This window comes from Zootoca vivipara, chromosome 13 (genome assembly GCF_965207765.1).
Source record: "Zootoca vivipara chromosome 13, rZooViv2.hap1.1, whole genome shotgun sequence".
NCBI classification, from domain to species: domain Eukaryota; kingdom Metazoa; phylum Chordata; class Lepidosauria; order Squamata; family Lacertidae; genus Zootoca; species Zootoca vivipara.
In genome coordinates, this window is record NC_142596.1 from 49,950,909 (window position 1) to 49,973,328 (window position 22,420).

Below are 22,420 nucleotides of genomic sequence, written 5' to 3' on the forward strand. Positions count from 1 at the left end.
TCCTTTTGTGACCCACCTTGGATCAGGCAGTACCAAAGGTAGATGGCTAAAGGTCTAACTTGGGATAATGAATCTGGCTGGGTCTCATAGGGAATGACAGGCTGAAAAACTCCCCCCCCTCCCCTCTGATCTAATGGATTGGCCAAATTAAACGTTGCACTTTAGCTGGGAATTTAGGGAACGGGTGTTAATGGCTTCCAGAAAAGACTGTTTAACCTTCCAAGTGTTAAAAAATAAGTGGTGCTCTGGTATAGCCTATTAGAAACAACTTCTCTCCCTCCCCCCCCCAATTTTAAAAGTTAAAAAACCCCTGAAGCCAGACAACGGGTCTAGAAGGCATCCATTATTGCTTTTCTGCAGGAGCAACAGCTGACATGTATACCCACAGGAAACATTCCATTAAAAGCTATAAGCACCACACATCCATACAGAATGGCAGTGGGCAGGTACTGCGCTGCTGGGTGGGATGCCCTGCTATTTTGTATCCCCCCACCCCCCAAAAAACAACAACCCAAAAAGCATGTGTAAGAGCTGAGTAAGAAACAGTTCCTGAGCTCGAAATGAATTACTTTTCACAGAAAGCAAGAGTGTGCAGGTCCTTCGCCCAGCTGGTGATTGAGAATCTGTGAACCAAGGTGAGGAGTTAAAGCTTCTAAAACAAAAGTCGTTCTTGCTAAAAAGAGTGAGTCACACTTCCCCCTGGAGGAGGAGGAGGAGGAGGAAGAGGAGAGCACTCTCTTTGGAAATGGACTTCCAGCAGATCTTGGACATTTCGCACCAGTGGTTTTGCATGGAACAGAAACGCAGGTCTTAAAATAGGCTCCCCAAGCACTCTGTGCGCAAATCTCAACGTGCAAGAGCAAAATGGAACACCCATCAGCAGAAGTAGCATACCTCCGAGTGCCAGGGTCAAAGAGTGGGGCATCCTTCATATGGCCTGCCCTCTGGCTGCCCCTTGTTGCAAGACAGTGTGCTGGGTCCACCTTGATGTGGTCTATCTAGCAGGACTCCTGCTTACATTCTGATTATTTCAGCATCCTACCAAGCTATTTGCCTGTCCCCATGACTAGAGAGGCCTAGGCAAATATGTGCATATCTGCTGAACCGCTACAAGTTAAGAATAACCATGGGCTTGCAGTTGGAAGGGAACATGAAGGTCATCTAGTCCAACCCCCTGGTAATTGAAGAATCTCAACTAGAGCATCCATGACAGACAGCTATCCAACCTCTGCTTAAAAACCTCTAAGGATCGAAACTGCCCTTCGCATCCTGGTCATCACCTGTTTGATTTACGCCCATCCGGATGTTGGTACAGGACTCTATATACAAAATGGTCTAGGCACAGGAATAGCTTTTTTCCTTGTGCCATCAAATTGTTGAATCTGTAGTTGTGGGCGAAAGGGAGGTCAGTTAGTGGTATGGTTTTCCCCCCGCTGTGCTGTTGTATTGTGAGGGGAGTAGTGTTTGTATGACGTACGTTTTTCTTTACATTGCAATGTAGTCGAAGCAAAATTCCAAGTATGGTTGATACTTGACCAATAAATTATTCTATCTATCTATCTATCTATCTATCTATCTATCTATCTATCTATCTATCTATCTGATGCAGTATGCAGTATGCAGTATACATACATTTAATGTGTGGTTTTTTTACACACGTAAAGCCCCGTGTTTCACCTTTCCCACTGGGATTTCATAGTACAGTTCTGCTCCTGCCCAAGCTTGTGTGATTTTCACTATCTGTGAGTGGATTCCCCTGGACTTGATTCAAATGTCTGCTTAGAAAACCAGGAGGTTTCCCCCCAAAGTTGGAAGATAGCTGAGTGGTCGATTTCCTGAGCCCAGATCCAAGTTTAGGAACCACATCCTACTAGAAGCGATGTCATCAGCAGTGCATCAAAATTAAAACCACTTCCTCCAGCCCCCCCTCTCTGTGAACCCGGGGCACCTCCCTGAGGCCACCTCTCCCAGACTCACCTGAAGACCAGCTGTGGCAGCAAAGATTCACACTCCCTTGGGATGCTGTGATGCCATGGAATGCTATAACACCAGTGCCCCATGCGCAGGGGTCTTGGGAAGCATCGTTCTCCAGGGCTCCCGACTCTCAGGAGCCCCAGAGAACTTCATTCACCAGTGCTCAGTGTAGATGGCCCAGTGCAGTTATGTCAGCCTAGGCACCCAAGGAATGTTGGGACAAAGGCAGAGACCTTGCTGTCATTATCCTGCCACTGTTTAAGTTTAGAATAAGGGGAGCAATTCTGGGGAGATGGGAGGACTGGGAAGCAGCGGGGTGTGTGTGGAACAAACACTAATAGACCCCTAAGTTGTGGAACTCCCTACCCACAAAGGTGCATCTGCAACCTTTATTGATCCACGAGACGTATATTTTTAAGACCCACTTTATTCCTGTGGTTGTAAGATGCTTTACACTGTTTTTTAATATTCTGTTTTAATGTTGTAAACCATAGTCATGTAGGATACAGGCCCAAATCCAGAAGGATCGGAGCTGGTTTCATATTAAAGCGGGGGCATGCTACATTTGTATTCCAAACTCCCCCAGCTCCAAACTCACCGCATCACAAGTTTCCACAAAGCTTTGTCTTTTCTGACAGCGAGTGTCAGTGCTCTCTGCCTGGCATCATCTGGGCTGCATCTGCTTATCTTTCGAAAGCAATGGGACCTGGGGAACGAGAAAGCATAACCGGGGGCGGGGAGGGGAGGGGGGGTTGAAACAAGTAGAGGACAAATTTTACTGGGAAGGTGACTGTAACAAGCCAGTGGCATGCATCTGGGACACGGTTTGGCACGGGGGCAACGGAGGACAAGGTGCAGGCAACCCCTCTCCTTTCCCCGCCAAAAAATCCTGAGAATCTGACCATGTCTGCCAGTAGGATTTGCACAGCTGAGTGTTCCTTTCCTTCCTAGGAAAGGTTGAGGCAACAGGCTTGATTTTTAGAGGTGCATCAATCACCGGCCTCCTCCTGCAGAGCCGAGAAATGTTCCCAGCTGGTGGCGTCTCAGTGGCCTGTGGGCAGCAAGTTAACATTTGCGCTCCATTTCCCAGTCTAATGCCAATCTCTCTCTCTCTCTCTCTCTCTCTCTCTCTCTCTCTCTCTCTCTCTCTCTCTCTCTCTCTCTCTCTCTCTCTCTCTTTAACACCACTCACACAGATAAGGAGTAGGAGGGATCTTACAGAGAGGGGGAAATCTCCCCCATTATTTTTTGGTATGAGCTAACTTCCCGTCACTGTGATGAAGAAGACCTTTGCTTTGCCCCCTGTATGAAACAGTCCTGCCAATCACCACCTTTTAAACCCCGGAAGGCACCCTTTGCCCAAGCTGCTGCCCCCTCAGATGTTTTGGACTCCCCCATGGACAAAGAATGATGGGTATCAGCAGGGCCGGTGCGTCCATTTAGGCGGACTAGGCCATTGCCTAGGGCGTGAAAATGGAGGGGGCGCTGCCGAGCCTGCCCCCCAAAACCCCCGCGCCACCGCCGCCCTGCCAAGGCGCGCGCTCGCGCTCCTCCCGCCTATGGAGGGGACGGTGAGAGCTCCCCAGCGGCGGCGGCCGCAGCGAGCAAGTGGTGGCAGTAGGGGCAGCAAGCCGAACCCACAGGCGGGAGGAGCGTGAGCCAAAAGGAGAGCTCAGCGCCCTCCCGCCCACGGAGGGGACGCTGTGAGCTCCTCAGTGGCTGCAGCGAGCAAGCCTTCAGCTATGGGTGCTGCTGCCGTCGCCGCTGCTCACTCCCTGCAGCCGCAGCCGCCGCTCGCTCGCAGCAGCCGCCGAGGAGCTCAAAGCGTCCCCTCCACAGGCGAGAGGACGCCGAACTCCCACCTTGGCCCGCACTCCTCCCACCAATGGAGGGGACGCAGGGGCATCAGCGGTGTGCGCGCGTGCGTCATGACGCATGCGCCCGGGGAGGCGCCAGAAGGTGTTTTTGTCTAGGGTGCAAAAAGCCCTAGTACCGCTCCTGGGTGTCAGTAGGCTTGGAGAATCACCCCTAGGTTTGCAGAAGTACAAAAACCTTGAGAAAACTGCCAAAACAGGTCAACAAAGACTGAGCATGCTCAGTGGGCATAGAATGCTGGCTGACAGTCCAGTGGAGTGGGATGGGGATGGAATGGCGTGACTGGAATCCTAAACAGCAGCGACCCATGCTGCAACATTATGTTGCAGCACGCTACTTGCAACAGGCAATTTGCAATATGTAGCTTGTTTGTGCTTGTGGAGGTTGCTTGTCTCTGTTGGTTTTATCTGCAATCGCACACAGACTAAAAAGGAAAAGGAAAAGAAATAAAACATTCACATGTTTGACTTACTCTGGGGACATTTACTCTACAAATCATATTTTATTCCAGTTGTACTGTTAAGCTTTCTTTAAATCCGGGGGAGGGGGACCTCTGGGCTTCCAGATGGGGATGAACTACAACTCCCACCTTCCCTGACCACTGGCTATGCTTGCTGGTGCTGCTGGGAGTTGTAGTTCTAGACCCAGAGAGCCGATGGTTCTACACCACTGCTCTAAGAATCATGGGAATTGAAGTTCTTAGTGATCTTCGACCTTTTTGTCAAACCTGCATTTCCCAGGGTTCCCTAGGGAGAGGGAATAACAGTGAAACCCATTTAAAACTGTAGTGTATTGATGCAGCCCTTCATCAGCTTCAGTTCCCCTGAACTTTATCCCAGGCATCCCCAAACTGCGGCCCTCCAGATGTTTTGGCCTACAACTCCCATGATCCCTAGCTAACAAGACCAGTAGTTGGGGAAGATGGGAATTGTAGTCCAAAACATCTGGAGGGCCGAAGTTTGGGGGTGCCTGCTTTATCCAATAAGGCAGAAAAAAGGCTGGATCAGCAGCGCCTCTTGTGGTGGTGAAGACTCACTACAGCAGATGAGTGCTTCAGTGTGGAATATGGATGAGGTTCGTTTTCTTGATCAAGGCTATACTGTATTTCCCAAACTTGGCTGGTCTCCAGCTCCCATCACCCCGACTCTGGCATTGCTGGGATTTGTCATAGTCCACCGAATCTGCCACAAAGCCAGGAAAGCATGAGACCTTGGCCACTGTCAATCAAAATAGAAGACTGGACTAGACAGATGGACTACCATTGCTAGATCAGAAGCATCCCAGACCCCGATATTTCAGGGCCCAGACCTGATACCTGTAGGGGGGGCTGGTGAGGGCCCTATTGATCTCACAGGGTCTGGGCCCCAGTGATGTCCTTAAGCATGACTGAATTCTAGAGATGGAGGTTAATTGGGAGAGGGAAGGAGGGCAGACCCGCCCCCAAAGAGTCTATGCAATAATTTGCAGTCAGCTCCTCCGGGGTTGACACTTGCAAGCTGCACACGTGTGTGTGTGTGTGTGTGTGTGTGTGTGTGTGTGTGTGTGTGTAGACACTCTCTTGCACCGGGAGATTCAAGCCCTCCCTCTGCTGCATGGAGCCGGCCAGGCAACTCCGGAGACCTGGAGATGTGGCAAAATCCTGTGCTGTTGTGCCTCCCTGGTTCCAGCGACACAGAGCAAGAGGGAGGGCAGCCTTCACCTCAGAGGCCAAGGGGCCTTCTTAAGAGCAAGTCTGCTGCTGCAGCTCCTCTCCTCCTTTCAGGGGAAGACTAAGTCTGTTACACACTGACAATACCAGTGGCTTAAGCCCCATAATCCCTCCTTTACTTGACTTTGGGCTATTTTGAGCAGGAGATTAAAAGTGATTATCTACATCACCTGAGATGTTGCCTTTTTTCTTCCTTTCTCCCTCTCTCTCTCACTCCCGGTCTCCCTCCTCTGGCCATCAGCTCGACTGCGCTGGGTTTTCCTGCTCCCTGCAGATGGAGGAAGCCTCTGTGCCTCTTTCCTCTCCTGAGTCTTCCCCCCTTTCCTGTTGCTGGGCACAGGGAGGTTTTTGCCCAGCGATCGCTGAACCTGGATGATATCTCTCTCTCTCTCTCTCTCTCTCTCTCTCTCTCTCTCTCTCTCTCTCTCTCTCTCTCTCTCTGAAAAGGCCCTTGAGAGTGCCCTGGTTTCAAAGCGAAGAGGGCAAGCGAGGGAGAGAGCTGTCGCTTGTCCTCTTGTAGGCTTCCTTGAGGAATCTGGCAGGCTACTGTGGGAACAAAACGCAGGACAAGATGGACATTGGGTCTCATCTCTCACAGGACTTCTCTACCCTTTTGGTTATGCTAGAAAAACATGGTTTTCCTGCAGTATTAGCCTTGCCGTAATTCATTCTAATGTTAAGGCTGTGAGTGCTGATGTTTACACAGCCAAAACAGCACCACCCATTCATATGAGGGACATCTATGCAGGCTTGGGGAAAACCCCAACGTTTTCAGACTCTTGGGCTGGGGTGTTGTTGTTGTTTTGGGGATTGATTTTGTGTGCATGTGAGAAACAGCCTGAAGAGGATGGAGCATGCTTAGTGGCTACTAAATGCTGACTGGCTAGTAGATTGGAATAGACTGGAAGGGTGAACGTCACCACTCCGTGCTGCAACATTTTGTTGCAGATTTCACATTTGTTGCATATCTCATCTGCCCCGCATTTGCCAGGGGCAGGCCTGACTTTTTTGCAGCCTGCCCCTCATGAACTGCTATGGATTTTTGTGTCCTTCTTGGGGATTCCTTGTTCAGATGCTGGTATGAATGGCTCAAGGAGTTGTCTTTCTGCTTTCCATTACAGGCCAAGGGCTTGAATGGGGAGCCGAAGTGCATCACATTGTGCTGCAACTGCGGAGGCCTCCTTTTTGCTGTTGGCAACATCCTGTAGCACAACCCAGGGTGGTTCTTTTTGCCACCTATCTTTCACCAAACACCAGCCACATCCACACCAAACATTTAAAGCTCTAATGGTGACACTTTAAACCAGGGGTCAGCAAGGCTTACCGGACATAGGCTGGATCACTCCTGTGGAGATCCTCCATGGGCTGGACTGGTGCGCCGGAAATCATGTCTGCACATGCCCAAACACCGAAAATCGCACCTGCGCAGAAGCAATTTCCGGTGCCATGGACATGCGCAGACATGATCTCCGGCCTCTGGGCATGTGCAGAAGCGATTTCCAGAGCCACAGAAGAGAGCCCCCCCCATGCTGCGCTGTGCCGGTTTAGTGCAGCGCGCGGGGACTCACCCAGCAGATGGCTCGGTTCGGGGGCAGCTCATAGGTCGGTTAAGTGACCCTCATGGGCCGCTTCCGGCCCATGGGCCTTAGGTTGCCAACCTCTGCTTTAAACAGGCATGGCTTCCCCTCCAACCCAAAATAATTATTCTGGGAGCTGTAGTTCATTAAGGGTGCCGAGAGCCATTAGGAGACTCCCCAGAGCTTCTGGATTAGGTGGCATTCCTATCACAGCAAAACTTTCACTGGTGTTCTGCAATATAGGGGCGACTACAGCCCCATTTACACAATACAGTTAAAGCCCTATGAGAACACTTTGAACAGTCATGGCTTCCCCCATGGAATTCTGGGAACTGGAGTTTGTTAAGGGTCCTGAGAGTTCTTAAGAGTGGTTTAACAATCAACCCCCTCTTCCCAGGGAACTCTGGGCATATAGTGCATTCTTGTATGATATGATTTTTTTTATGTACACTTTCCGCAGTTAATGCATTTTTCTACACATTGCTTGGCAAGACAACTGTATTAAATATTTCAAAAGATAGCAGTGTTTCAGCCTGCAAACTGATTCAGAATTTGGGGGTCTCACTTTTAAACATGAACTGGATTGAATTCCTTCCCCCCCCCCTCCAGCCAACCTAGATGCCCTGCTTAAGGGCATGGCGATCTTAGCAACGAGATTAGAAGTGCTCCAAGCATGTCCCCCTTTTTATTGCTGGAGGGTTGATGCACAGCCACCACTTGGAAATGGACTTTATCAGTTGCAGCAGGTTTAATGGCAGGTTACAAGCTAACTGACATTTCGCATGCCTGTGTTTTCATGCACAAGAGGTTTCTATCTAAAGAAAATCCATGCACATCCCTCCCCACAAAGAAACCTGGGAATGGTAGCTTCCCCCTCGCAGAGCTACAATTCCCAGCACCCTAAACAAACTATAGTTCCTGAAATTCTTGGGGGGAAGTCACATGCTTTAAATGTGGGTTAAATCTATGGTGTGGATCTGCCAACATACTGAGGAAACAGCTGAATCCTAGAGAAACTCTGCTAGCGGCTCCACATGGGAAAGGGCACCCACATGTGGCAAAAATGGGGACAGAGAGAGCCTGTAGGACCCCTCCATGAATATGGGTGGGCGGAACTCTAGGACTGTGTCTCGTTTTGCAAGAGGGGGGATTCCAGATCTTCTGTCACAAGCCTGCAAAATTTTCCTCTTTGTCTCAGCCATGAAATGTGCAGGATTCCTGCTGCCCCCCCCCTTCAACACATGGTCACCTTGACCCAGCAGTATTGTTCCCCCTGCCCTAAATTGGAGGCACGGTTTGTTCTTCTACTTGAGATGTTTTTCATTTAGAGTGGCTAAGAGTCAGAATGACCTGTCTTCAACCGAGGCCAGCCCCCTATGGTTTCAGAGTGAGAAAATATTCCAACTAAGCTTCCTGCGTGGAAGGAGGGAACTCCAGTCCAGCGAGTCACACAGAGAAGCATCGGGAAGCCTCCTCTGAGGGCAATTCGGCTGCTCGACCTTTGCACTGCAAGTGACTGGGTGAGCCAATTATGCTCTACTGCAGAGCAGCATCCAAAACACCTACCTGCAAGTGTAGGATCATTGGGCAGAGATAAGAGCAGAGCAGAGCATCATCCAGAGACACAGGGAGCACACTCAGCTTTGACCTCATGCCAGTTGTGAGCTCTTTCTGCATATTCTGGCAGTTAGACATACTAAAGTCTTGTGCCTGGCATATGTAAATAATTGTCTTTGATGAGGACTGGACTAAACTTTTGGAAGTTCAGCCTCAACATGTTTGTGTTAAAATGTTCGCTTCTCTTTTGCATTTTAGCTGGGGGGCCTGTGAATTTCAGGTGCAGGTGGGTTGAAACTTGCTAGAAGTCTCTTTGGCTGGAAGCCACCATCTTTCTCCCAAAATGCATCTTGACAACGGGCAGCTGCCACCAAAAGAAAGGTGGTCTCACCTGCAGCAAACATTTTAACCTAGCACACTTCTTGCTCAGTGGCATTTCTGGGTGTGATGGCAGCCTCCAGTCTAACAGAGTTACAAGGGAGCTCTGGTAAATGTCTCTCAAAAATATTCTGCTCCCAGTAACAAAAATGGTCTCCAACTTTCATGGCCTACAAGTGGGGCCAACCAATGCGGGGGGGGGGGCAGGAGTGCCAACTTGGCGCCATGACCATGAGTGTCCGGGGCCGTGGGTGCCATGCAGCGTGCATGGCCCTGGCACCAACCTGGGGAATTTTGTGGGTGCTCAGGCACCCAGGGCCCCAAGGAATTAGCACCTATGGGGGTATTGTTGCTTAGCCTTAAGCTTTCCTACACCAATGCATAACTCAAAGACACTTTGGGTTATAATTCCATATCACTAACCTGGAAGAAGTCCCCGTTGGACTCAATGGGGCTTGTATGTGGGGACAACTAGAAGTGTCTAGCTCCGTTCCACATTTTTCCAATCTTAATTTGGTTCATTTTATTTCCACATGTTTGTGATTGTCTACAAGAAAATTCACCTGAATTTTCATGCTCACAGCTCCCCAAATAGGCATTGTTCTACATAGCTTGGCTTAGTACACACCTTTTGGCAAGCACTTTACTCCTAGGTAAAGGTAAAGGACCCCGGTCAAAGGTGACTATGGGGTTGTGGTGCTCATCTCGTGTTCAGGCCGAGGGAGCCAGTGTTTGTCCACAGACAACTTTCCGGGTCATGTGGCCAGCAGGACTCTTCTGGCGCAACAGAACACCGTGATGGAAACCAGAGCACATGGAAATGCCGTTTACCTTCCCGCCGCAGCAGTACCTATTTATCTACTTGCAGTGGCATGCTTTCGAACTGCTAGGTTGGCAGGAGCTTGAACAGAGCAACGGGAGCTCACCCCATCGCGGGGATTCAAATGTGGGACGTGAGTGGCACTGTGGTCTAAATCATTGAGCCTCTTGGGCTTGCCGATCAGGTCAGTGGTTCGAATTTACCCCAACAGCATGCTAACAGAATTGCATGCTATTTTCACTAATCTGCATACATGAGTGTGCACTTTTTGCTAGTGTGCCCATTTTTTGATGGGCCAACTGTGCCATAGATCTCAAAGGAGAGCTGCATTTCTGCTCCATGCATTGCTTTGAGAAGTGTCGGTGCGGTAAGTCCCCATTAAAACACGACCCGGAATGGATGTCTCCCCGATTCTTATTTATGAGCAGACACATATTGGGCTCGCACTGTTAGTGTTGTTTCCAAAGAGGAAGAGGCAAGCGCAAACCTCAAAGGGGAATCTCTCTCGGAAAGCTAAAAAGGTTTTGTCAGAGCAGACTTGCTCCGAGACAGCAGCGCACCCTCTTGCATACGTTCGACACACCACGGTTCTCATTTCAAATGCCACTAGGTTAGATTTAGACTCCATCTGCCACGCTGGAAATTAATGGCAATCATTAAGGAGCAGCAGCAGCAACAACAAAAGGGGGCTCGAGGAGAAAGCTGGCGAAGTGGGCCTTGAGGTAAAAGCAACAACAACACGCAGCCATCTCTGCCAGCGAAAAAATTAAAACTATTTAGACATACAGCGCCATTTATTACTGCAGAGTTCTCCTTCCACCTGGGGTTTAAATCTCATTACAGTTTGCCCAAAACAGATGTTACCCTTTTAGCGGTAGGTTATTAACGATAAAACTCAATTCCTCCAGAGAGAATCCGTGTCAGGAGTTTGTTTGGAGATGGCTTTTCTTTTCGCAAAGTGTGGACCGGCCTTTGCCAAAACGGTGCCCTCCAGATGTTTGCGGCTGCTGCTCTGGCAACTGCAGGCTCTCGGTCAGTTCATATAAGGAGAGGCGATCTTTGAGGTATTGGGTTCCTGAGCCAAATAAAAACATCACTGACACAAAGAGCTGGGGGCTGCAATACCCCCTCCCCAAATTTCAAAAGAACTCCACGGAGGCCTGCCATTGGTGGCGGCCGCTTTGTGCCAGGCATAAGCTAAATAAATGTCTGGCCCAAAAGAGATGGTAGAACCGAGGGTGTTTGCTGTGACTTGTTTGCAAAGCATTTTGAGGATAAAATTGCTTGCATCCACCGGGACCTTGACTCCACTGTTACGACAGATGAATCTCAAGAGGTGCCCAGAACACTGTCTAGTCCTGTTATGTTGGACGAGTTTCAGTTAAGTAAGGCTTGAGGATATGGTCAAGGTTCTGGACCCTTGCTCCTTTTGGTTGATAAAAACTAGCAGGACAGCTGGCTGGGCCAGGGAGGTGAGGAATGCCTCTTTGGGAGAAAGGATGGTCTCTGCCTGCTTGAAGGAGGCAGGTTGTTCAATGGGGCAAGGTGCTTTGAGTATATTGCATCGATCTTGGCCCGGCCGCACTGGCTACCAACTAGTTTCCAGGCCCAACTCAAAAGTGCTGCTTTTGACCTATAAACAGCTCAGGACCATAATACTTCAAGGACTGCCTCTCTCCATATGAACCAATCTAGACCCTGCAATCATTTGATGCCTTTTGTCATATGGGTCTGCTGAAAGAGGTCTGGAGGGTGGTGACATGAGAATAGGTCTTTTCTGGGGCGCCTCCCCGTTTGTGGAACGCTCTCCCCAAGGCTGCTCACCTGGTGCCTTCATTACATCGCTTCAGGTGCCAAGCAAAAATGTTCCTCTTCAACTGGGCCTTGGGCCAATTAACATTCTGTGTCCTTTGAAAATGTGTTTGTGGGCGGGGGGGGGGGGGTGATTGTTTTGTTTTTGCTCTTGTTTTTATTGAGTATTTTGCGTTCTTGTTTTGCATTTTTATGTAGTGAACCGCCCTGTGATCTTCGGATGAAGGGCGGCGTACAAATTTAATAAATAATAAAATAATGGTATGCATATCAAGCATGTTTAATGTAAAAGCAGAAGATCGCAATGACTCGCATTGCCTACCTTGATCAGAATGGGGAAAGTGTCGCAGGGCATGAACGAGTCTCCCATGGCACTCCATCTCACTCGGATTCCGATATTTCAAAAGGCCGAAGTTGAGGCGGAGGGAGCCAGCGGGGGGTATCACCCAGGGAGCTAATGATCCTTCGCCTCTTAAGCAGATGCTACGTGTAATTATCCTCAGTGGCCTTCAGCTAGGCTACCTGTGGGTTGTGATCCCGTTAGATCTTTATGAGCTAAGCGGCACAAGATGGGACACATCAGTACAGATCAGAGCAGCGGGAAGCTTCGTTCAGATGAGAGCAATGACAAGCACGCTCATGAGAGGCATAAATGGAGCACGGCTCCTTTGACATCTTCAAGGCTAGCCCTGTCTTGGGTGAGAAGGCTGGACTGGGGCAGGCATAGCCCTGTTTTGCGCTTGCCCCCTGGGCTGGCGGCATCAGGCACCTGCTAAGGTGGTACCTCCAGCAGCTGAGACACTGCCACGCTTTGAGGCATCTTAACTGCTCCTCTTGTTGCTGCCGCCAACACACACAAGGGCATTAAAAAGTAGGCAATGTATTATTTGAATTCAAAGTACTCCTACGAAGCGTTATGACTGTATGACCAAAGGGGAAATGGGCATCCCTTCCAGTAAGAGCAAATTGTTTGTCAAAAGCAGAACTTCCATGTGCAGCAATTGTCTACCTGAGGTCAGGTTTTGAATTGGATTTATTTGGTCACAGGATCATTAAAAGACTGCATTTTCATAAGATCAGCCAATACCCTCTGGAGTCCGTCCCCCCTTTGAGGCTTTTTGCCACCCAGCCCTCTTCTTGGTTCTGTGCAAACCCCTTTCAATGAGTTTTGACATGTCAATTTGCTCCCGAGTAAGCTTCAACAAGATTCCTTTCAAAAAATTTTTTTGTTTGATTACTCATTTTAGGAAATGATTATTTCCTACTCAATTTTAGGTTCATGTAAGGTGAAGAAATGCTTTTTGCGAGTCTAAAGTAGAAAATCTCCTTCAATCCTAATGCAGCCGGGGTGACCAGTTTGCCAGGCAACTGCCTCTGGCAGGAAAAATGCTCACACACCCCTTACTTTCCTGTGTGTAGATGATGTATAGTCTGTAAAATGACTCAACCTTAGCTATTTAAGCACATTCAAAGTTCTGAAGGGATCGCAGAATCATAGAGTTGTAAGGGACCCAAGGATCATCTAGTCCAGGGGTAGGCAACCTAAGGCCCGGGGGCTGGATGTGGCCCAATTGCCTTCTTAATCCGGCCCGCGGACAGCGTGTTTTTACATGAGTAGAATGTGTCCTTTTATTTAAAATGCATCTCTGGGTTATTTGTGGGGCATACCTGGTGTTTTTACATGAATAGAATGTGTGGTTTTATTTAAAATGCATCTCTGGGTTATTTGTGTGGCATAGGAATTCATTCATATTCCCCCCCCCCCAAAAAAAATAGTCTGGCCCACCACATGGTCTGAGGGACGGTGGACTGGCCCATGGCTGAAAAAGGTTGCTGACCCCTGATCTAGTCCAACTGATTCTCTTCCTCAGCTTCCCACCCATTCCTCTGTCCCGCCAGAATTTCTTTCTCACACAGTTGCAAACCCACAGGGGATCCTATCTTCTGCTTCACTGGGGAGAGCCATGCAGCCTCTCCAGATTTTCCAACTCTCCCTCTCCCTGCATCAAGTTGTAAATGAACCTTCTTCCCCTTTCCCCATTAAGCTGAAGGACTGAGCTGGCAGCTGCCATTCACTTTCCCCCTTCTTTCTCCCCGGCTGAAACCCAGACATGCGGGAGGCTGGGAGCCTCAATGGTGCCCCTCTGGAGGCTTCGACCAGGGCAGAAACCCTGGCTAGATCCCCCCCACCCCACCCCCCAGCTATCGCTCTGGTTTGGGCTGCATCCACACCACACATCTAAATTATGTGAAAAGTACAGAACTTCCCCCCAAAAGGCTGGGAACTGTAGTTTACTACCCCACAGAACTACAATTCCCAGAACCTTAACAAACCCAAACTCCCAGAATTCTTTTGGGGGGGAGTCGTGTGCTTTAAATATATGGTGTGGACACAGCTTTGGGCTCTGGCCTAGGTTTACATCACCCTTTGATATCTCCTGGCCACTTTGCACCCCACCTTCCCCACACCCCAGATCTAAAATTTCTTTGGTATATCTGGAGAGCTTTTTAAGCTTTCCCTGCCTGCCATTTCTCTCTCAAGATCCTCCCTGCTTTTGCTGAGTTCCCCTCATTTAATGAACAACAGCTAGGGGAGAGGGAGAGGGAGGGAGGAATGCTAGAAGTTGGCTGGGGTTGGCTTATATTATTTCACTCTACAAAACACAGAGTTTGTGGATCACAGTGCATCCCAATCCCAACCTACCTGCTGCGTGCCACCCTCTCGGTGCACCCAATCCCGGTAAGAGGAACTAAGCCACTGGAAATTAATTCAGGTTTGGAATCAAGGGCCCCCTCATTATCCAACTCTGCTGCAATTCGAACCAAGTTCACCATGCAAGTGTGTGGAAGCTGATCTGGGAATATGCATAAGGGTGAGAGAAGGAGAGGAAGAGAAAATGAACCCAGACAGCAGCTTGAGCCTGAGAGCCTCCTCCCCACACCTGACGTATACGAAATGGACATCCAGCCATTTAGCGGAGGCTTCATCATTAATAAATGTTTGCTATACCATCTTAGAGATGTCTGCTCTGATTATTGTACACATAATGAATAGCTCTGGCTCATTCTAACATTTGGTGCCTGCAAGCCAAATAATAAAAATAAAAGCACCCCCACCTTTCCCATCTCTTTGCATGATTAAACATTTATCATTTGTAATGGATCGCGGCCTGCTATGTCATTACTCTCTTTTGGTAACAAGCAGCTCCTTCATTTATTGATAAACTGACCTGGGCAACATGGAAAGAGGATCCTGAAGAGGCGCTGACAAAGAGGGAGGCAGGAGGTGGACTTGGGTGCAGGTAGAGGGGGGGAGGCACAAATCGATGTCTAGGTAGGAAGATGCATGCAAGCAGATGAAAGCAAACTTTACGCCTGTCTGTAACACAAAGAGCCAGCTCATCTCCACAAACACAGCTCCTTCAGATCCCTGAAATCCTAGTGGGTTATACTGAACTACAAAATGAAAGCTTTGCACGTGATCCTTGTCCTTAGAGGACAGGTGGTCTGGAGTGAATAGCCAATTATGTGCAGGTCGGCAGAGAAAGGGGTCGGCATTAACGCTGGAGATGGAGGGCCAAACTAGGTGTGGTGTTATTGATGTAATTTTGGGCTTGGTGATTGTGGTTTCCAATAGGAGCTGGGTTGGGAGTATTACGTGGGGCAAGGGAAGAGGGCTATAAAACTCCCATCGACATCAAGGGGCCCTTTCTTCTCAATGAGAATAGCTGACATAGGGGCCTTGGACTGGATCAAAACTGTGTTTGGGGACAAATTGCTACCAGCCTCCACTCAGCCTCACACCAGCTTATTGTAAACAATGACAACACCCCAATATATGAAGGACACTCGTGAAACAATTTCAAACTTCTGAAATAAATCCAGATAAGGGCTGCAGTCTGGTGGTAAGACGTCTGCTTTGTACACAAAATGTCCTTGCGGTTCAGTGCTCAGAATCTCCAGGTGAGGCTAGGAAAACCCTGCACAGCTGCTGCCAGCCAGTGCCAGCAACAGTAAACTAGACTGCTTGACGTAAGACAGTTTCCAGTGTCCCTATATTATTCCTACCGGTGTGTGTGTGTGTGTGTGTGCTGTTTTACAGGGGTTGCATTTCGCTTTGACAAATCCCACTAATTGCCTTCTCCCCTCTGTGCTTCTTTGTCGGCAGGAGACCGAAGTAACCCAGCAGAAGGAGCGTTACGAGAGGCAGTCACAACAAGGAAGGGTGATGGAGAAGGAGCCGAGCCTCAAAGCAGAAGCCGGCGGCAAGACGAGCACCTGGAAACGCCCTGCCGAGAGGGAGAGAGAAGTGTGTGCCTGAGCCGGACCTCCCTCTTCCTCCCAGGTCCCTCCTTGCCCCCCCCCCCAAGGAAGCCCAATAGGATGGCAGGAGAGACAGCTTGCCAGCAAGCCCCTTGCTAGAGCTTTTTGCCCAAGGGGGCACCCTGGGAAAGATCAGCACCGGACGAGGAGTCCCCTTCCCACCTCCTCCGACTGGATGTTCCCTTCATGGTCCGAAGCCATGGAGCGCAAGGAGAGAATGGCAAACACTAATCCAAGGCGGAGTTTTGTGCTGTGAGGCAGACGGTCATCCCTTTCCCCTTGCAGGAAGAAAGGGGGCCGCCCCTCGTCCCCGCCCAGCCCTCCCAAATGGCAGGCCGCCGGTGGGCCGCGACGTCAGCCCTGTGCACCTGCGTGGCGGCCGTCTCCCTCCTGTACGTGGGGAAGGCGCAGGCGGACTGCTGGCTGATCGAGGGCGAGAAGGGCTTTGTGTGGCTCGCCATCTGCAGCCAGAACCAGCCGCCGTACGAGTCCATCCCGCAGCAGATCAACAGCACCATCCTGGACCTGAGGCTGAACGACAACAAGATCAAGAGCGTGCAGTTCTCCTCCCTCAGCCGCTTCAGTAATCTCACATACCTCAACCTGACCAAGAACGAGATCTCATACGTCGAGGACGGTGCCTTCTCCGGCCAGTACAACTTGCAAGTGCTGCAGCTCGGCTACAACCGCCTGAGGAACCTGACGGAGGGGATCCTGCGGGGGCTGGGGAAGCTGGAGTACCTCTACCTCCAGGCCAACCTCATCGAGACCGTCACCCCCAATGCCTTCGGGGAGTGCCTCAACATCGTGAACATTGACCTGTCGATGAACAGAATCCAGAGGTTGGACAGCAGCACCTTCCGGGGCCTGGCCAAGCTGTCTGTCTGCGAACTCTACAGCAACCCCTTCTACTGCTCCTGCGAGCTCTTGGGCTTCCTCCAGTGGCTCGAGGGCTTCACCAACATGACCCGCACCTACGACCGCATGCAGTGTGACTCGCCGCCAGACTACTCTGGCTACTACCTTCTGGGCCAAGGCCGGAGCGGGTACCGCAATGCCCTGGGCATGCTGTCCTCCCTCTGCACCGGGGGCCCCTACACCATGCCGCCTTACTTGATCCCGCTGAAGAACCCGGTGACCACCGCTCCGCCCGAGAGCCCGTGCCCCGAGGAGGAGTGCTTCTCTGGGGACGGCACCACGCCCCAGGCCTCGCTGCACACCCCCGTGATCGACCCGGGCCTGTTCCCCACCATGAAAGTGAAGCAGCTGACCCACAACTCGGCCATCCTGAGCGTGCAGATCCCGGTGCCCTTCAGCAAGATGTACACCCTGGCGCAGTTTGAGAATGGCCGCTACAACGTCCTCACCAAGCTGCTGAAGAAGAAGGAGGACATCACGCTGACGGACCTGGGCCCCAATGAAGACTACACCTACTGCGTGATGTCTTCCAACCGCGTCTCCAGGTACAACTACACCTGCCTCACCATCAACCTCAACAAGCATAACCGGGAGGAGCCGGTGCCGAGCCCTTCGACGGCCACTCACTACATCATGACGATCCTGGGCTGCCTGTTTGGGATGGTGATTGTCCTTGGGGTGGTGTACTACTGCCTCCGGAAGAGGCGGCAGCAGGAGGAGAAGCACAAGAAGGCTGCCATCAACATGAAGAAGACAATCATCGAGCTGAAGTACGGGCCGGAGATGGAGGCGACCAGCATCTCCCAGCTGTCCCAAGGGCAGATGCTGGGCGGCGAGACGATGACCCGCATCCCCTACCTCCCTTCCATGGGGGAAGTTGAGCAGTACAAGCTGATCGACAGCAAAGAGACCCCCAAGGCCACGAAGGGAAACTACATGGAGGTGCGGACGGGCGAGCAGCCCGAGAGGAGGGACTGTGAGCTGCCCCTGCAGCCTGACAGCCAGAGCTCGGTGGCGGAGATCTCCACCATCACGAAGGAGGTGGACAAGGTCAACCAGATCATCAACAACTGCATCGATGCCTTGAAATCAGAGTCCACCTCCTTCCAGGGGGTGAAGTCGGGGGCGGTGTCCACAGCCGAGCCTCAGCTGGTGCTCCTGTCCGAACAGATCCCCAGCAAACACAGCTTCCTGGCTCCGGTCTACAAGGAGAGCTACAACCACCCTCTGCAGAGGCACCACAGCATGGAGGGCCCCCCGAAGCGCTCCAGCACCTCTTCCAGCGGCTCCATCCGGAGCCCCCGATCCTTCCGCTCCGAGGGCTCCGCCCACAAATCCGAAGCCAAATATATCGAGAAGACGTCTCCAACCACAGACACCATCCTCACTGTGACGCCGGCGGCCGCCATCTTGCGCGCCGAGGCCGAGAAGATCCGCCAGTACAGCGAGCACCGGCACTCGTACCCAGGGTCCCACCAGGGGGAGCAGCAGCATGAGAGTGTGGGCGGGCGCAAGCCTTCCATCTTGGAACCTTTGACCAGGCCCCGGCCCAGGGACTTGGCTTACTCTCAGCTCTCCCCCCAGTACCACAACCTGAGCTACACCTCCAGTCCAGAGTACACCTGCAAGCCTTCCCACAGCATCTGGGAGCGCTTCAAACTGAACCGCAAGCGCCACAAAGACGAGGAGGAGTACATGGCGGCCGGCCACGCCCTCCGCAAAAAGGTCCAGTTTGCCAAAGACGAGGACCTGCACGACATCTTAGACTACTGGAAAGGGGTGTCTGCCCAGCACAAGTCCTGAGTCCTCAAAACTTGTAACTCGTGACTTAATACTGGACCAAAACAAAACAAAACAAACGAAATCAGCAGCAGCTATTTTTAATCCAGACTTGTCTTTAAACACACACACAAATAAATAACTTATCTATAATTATTCTATATAATGTAACAGAGAGAGAGAGAGAGGTATTAAAATATTGTCTCGCATTTGTGAAATCCACACCAAATTTGAAAAGAGAACGGGAGGGGAACACCTACCATGATGAAAAAGTAATAGGTAAATGGTGGAGTGGGGGGGAAATGTTTTCTTTTTATAAAAAAAGCAGAAAAATTGAATTAAAAAAAAAACCTGAGTGAAAAACAACAGGGAGAGAGAGAGAGAGGCACAAAATGAAAGGAATAATGGAGTAACCACGACTGCATCGCATGACTCATGAATCTGTGGTTTCTTGTGGACTCTGTGTACAGTTTTGTCTTCTTCTTCCTTTCAGTAACCAAAAAGTAAAATACAAAACACACACACAAAAAGGTAAATCAGAAAAAGTTAGCAGAAGGTGTTTTTTTAATTATTAAAAAAATAAACATTAAAAAGATAAATCTTTTTGGGCCTTTTGCAAATGGAGTCTTCCAGTTTAGACTACGAACCGCCTGAAGTCCCATTTGTGCATTTCTTTGGTGAAAAGGTATTGTGTGTCGCCTTGTAAAAACCGACACCGCTCTATTGTACAGAGAGAGAAAAAGAAATTCTATATTTGCTGTATAATGAGAGAGAGAGAAAGAGAAAGGAAAAAAAATATTACATCTACTAAAAGAAATATATCTATATATTCACCTGTTTGTACCAGGTTTTAATCATGGATTTTAGAAAAAAGAAAAAAAAACCAAACACCCTACCCTTGGCTTGACTTTTTTTTCTGGTTCTCTGTTGGGAGGGTGGGGTGTGTCTTGTGTTCCATGGATGTTTGCTGACTTCAGTTCTGGTCAAATCCAAGTGTGCTGATACAATGGCAGCTCTCCTCTCATTTTTGAGGGTCACCAAGACAATGTAAGTAAATCTTCCTCCCCCACTCTTAGGCTACATGATTCTTAAAGCAAGAGGCTTCTAGGTCAGGCAGCTGTGCCCAATTTCCTTGTCTAATAAGGATTCGATGGATTTAAAACATGACTTCTGGCACCATGTCGCAGAAGACTGAGAGGTCATACACTAGTAAAGGAGCTGGTCAAGGATTCTGCTCTCTCTCCAAAATATAACTCTTGGCTACACCCAGATAAAATAAAACTAAGTCCAGCACCACCTATTGACTAAACTATATAATGACATGACCCACAAAGAAAAACCCACCCAGGTACAACTGAGTCCAGTGTTCCCTAGCGACTATAAGAACATAATATCTTATTGCTAGATCAGGTCAATAGCTCCTGCATCTTGTCCTCACAGTGGAAAACCAGATGCATATGGGAAGCCTGCAAGCAGGACCTGAGGGCACCTTCTCTCCCCCCACTTGTGTAGATAGTACTGTATCAGCTTCTGGGAATCACAAGAAATCCCCTGATTCCACTCAGTTGAGTCCAGCACCCCCTAGTGACTAAACCATTTAACAGCACTATCCACATAGACACCAGCTTCTGAAAATTGGGGCACAGCAAAGGTGGGTAAGTTTTCTCACGGCTAAGACCCAAATTCCTCTCTGTGTGCCAAATTAACACACCGGCCTTAGCAATGATTTGCTTGCCAGGGATGGAAAGCAGAACCCACTTGAGATTCCTATCTCAATACAGTACTATGTTTGCAGCCCCTATTCTTATGGACTGTTTTTTGCTCAGTTTGCAACAGGGAAAGTTGGCAATAAAATGGGATCCGTCTTTATGGTGAGGCACGCCAGTTGCCCAATGATGGCCAAAGGCCACCCTGCATGACAGAACCAATTGATAGAGGAGTGCTGGCAGTAAATATCTATCTGTTTCACTGGGGTGAGGGAGCCGCATCTATGCACAAACATCCCCAGTGTCACAGCTACAATTTGCCTGAGGCACAAGAGTCCCTGATACCAAAACAGCCACCAGCAACCTCAGCGGCATGTTGTAGGACAGCCCAGGACTGGTGGTGGTTAGAGTGTGCCTGAATTCCTGACTGCACCACAGATATGCTTATAAATTGAGAAGAATATCCTAAAATGTGGCCAACCCTATGTTGGTTCCCAGAGACCAACTGATCAATTTGTCGGGCAATTTACTTTAAAACAACAACAACACACAGTTCACGTCTTCTAGGGAATGCACCAATTCAGAGTTTGGGTGAAGTATACTTCAATGCTCCTCCACATTAACAACAACAACAACAACAACAACAACAACAACAACAACAACAACAACAACCCAATACCTTGTTCATAGAAAAGAGAGGTGCCTTTTTGCTATCATGCCAGCATTTGCCACGAGGGAGAGCATTCAAGCACAGAAGCCCTGCTGGTATTCTCAAACGGTGGGTTCCCAAACTGTGTTGTACCACGTGTTTTCCTGAATGTGCAGGTCAGGCCTTCCGGCACGGCCTCAAACTCAACACATGCACTACACAGAACCTGGAAGACTCTTTTTCAGTTCCACCACCAGCATTTTCTCTTAAAAACAAATGGAAGGTCAGACTCCTCCTCATGTAAATCCCACCCACCATTTATATGCTTTGGAATGTCACAAATCTCAGCTCCTATAATCTAGGTGTACTTCCCCCTCATGCAAAATGGTGTCCTTGAGATGTTATTGGACTCCAGCTCCTATCAACATGACCAGTGTGGAAGGAGAGTGTTTTATTATTTGTTTGTTTATTAATTACCCACCTTTCCTCTTAAGGTCACAGGGCAGGTTACAACACACACACACACGCGCCAGTTTAAAACAATTTACAATCACAAAGAATAAGTTGTGTCCTGAAAATATACATCTCGTGTGTCAAAAGCCAGGGTAAAGAGCGGCCTCTTCAGCATCCTTCAGAAGCTGCATAATGAAGGTGCCAGGCACACTTCTGTGGGGAACGAGTGCCACAGCTTAGGGGCCACCACAGAAGAGGACACCATTTTGAATGAGTGGGAAGTGTATCTAGATCAGGCATCCCCAAACTTCAGCCCTCCAGATGTTTTGGACTACAATTCCCATCTTCCCCAACCACTGGTCCTGTTAGCTAAGGATCATGGGAGTTGTAGGCCAAAACATCTGGAGGGCCGCAGTTTGGGGATGCCTGATCTAGATTTTAAAAATATATGTTTATTTCCTGTATTTTCATCCCACTTTTCAGACAACTATCCCCAAGTGGCACACACCAATTAAAAAGAAAAGAGAAGAAAAGATGGCAGCAGAGAGTTCCTGTCATCCAGAGATTATGGGATTATAGTCCAACATCTGGCAGGCATGAAGTGGGGTACTCCTTTTCAAGGCCTTGCTGCCTGCCAGAGGACAACGCGAGAAATAGCTCTCCCTCTTCTTCCTGGAGTCCGCTCAGGCATTAGAAAGCTGTCAAGTTGTCCTTCTCCACCTAACCTCTGTCTTTCTCTTTTCTTTGTATTTATTATCTGCTCTTCCTCCGAGGAAATCGGTGGCAGCCTATGTGGTATCACAACCACCTTGTGAAACAGCGGCTGCCTCCACACTATTTAAGGCACATTTCCTCCTTCTCAAAGAATCGTAGCAACTGCAATCTCTTAAG

General features: G+C 49.5%; 1 protein-coding gene across 2 annotated transcripts in view; it reads left to right on the top strand.

Moving 5' to 3' along the window:
* The window catches only part of ELFN1 (extracellular leucine rich repeat and fibronectin type III domain containing 1), a 230,986-nt gene extending 211,370 nt beyond the window's left edge, over window positions 1-19,616 (top strand). For both annotated transcript variants that reach the window (XM_088656762.1, XM_088656763.1), the window contains exon 4: window positions 15,870-19,616. In XM_088656762.1, coding sequence (XP_088512888.1) covers window positions 16,352-18,745 — 2,394 coding nt within the window. In that variant the 5' untranslated portion in view covers window positions 15,870-16,351 and the 3' untranslated portion in view covers window positions 18,746-19,616. The remainder of the gene's footprint in view (window positions 1-15,869) is intronic.
* Window positions 19,617-22,420: the final 2,804 nt, after the last annotated feature.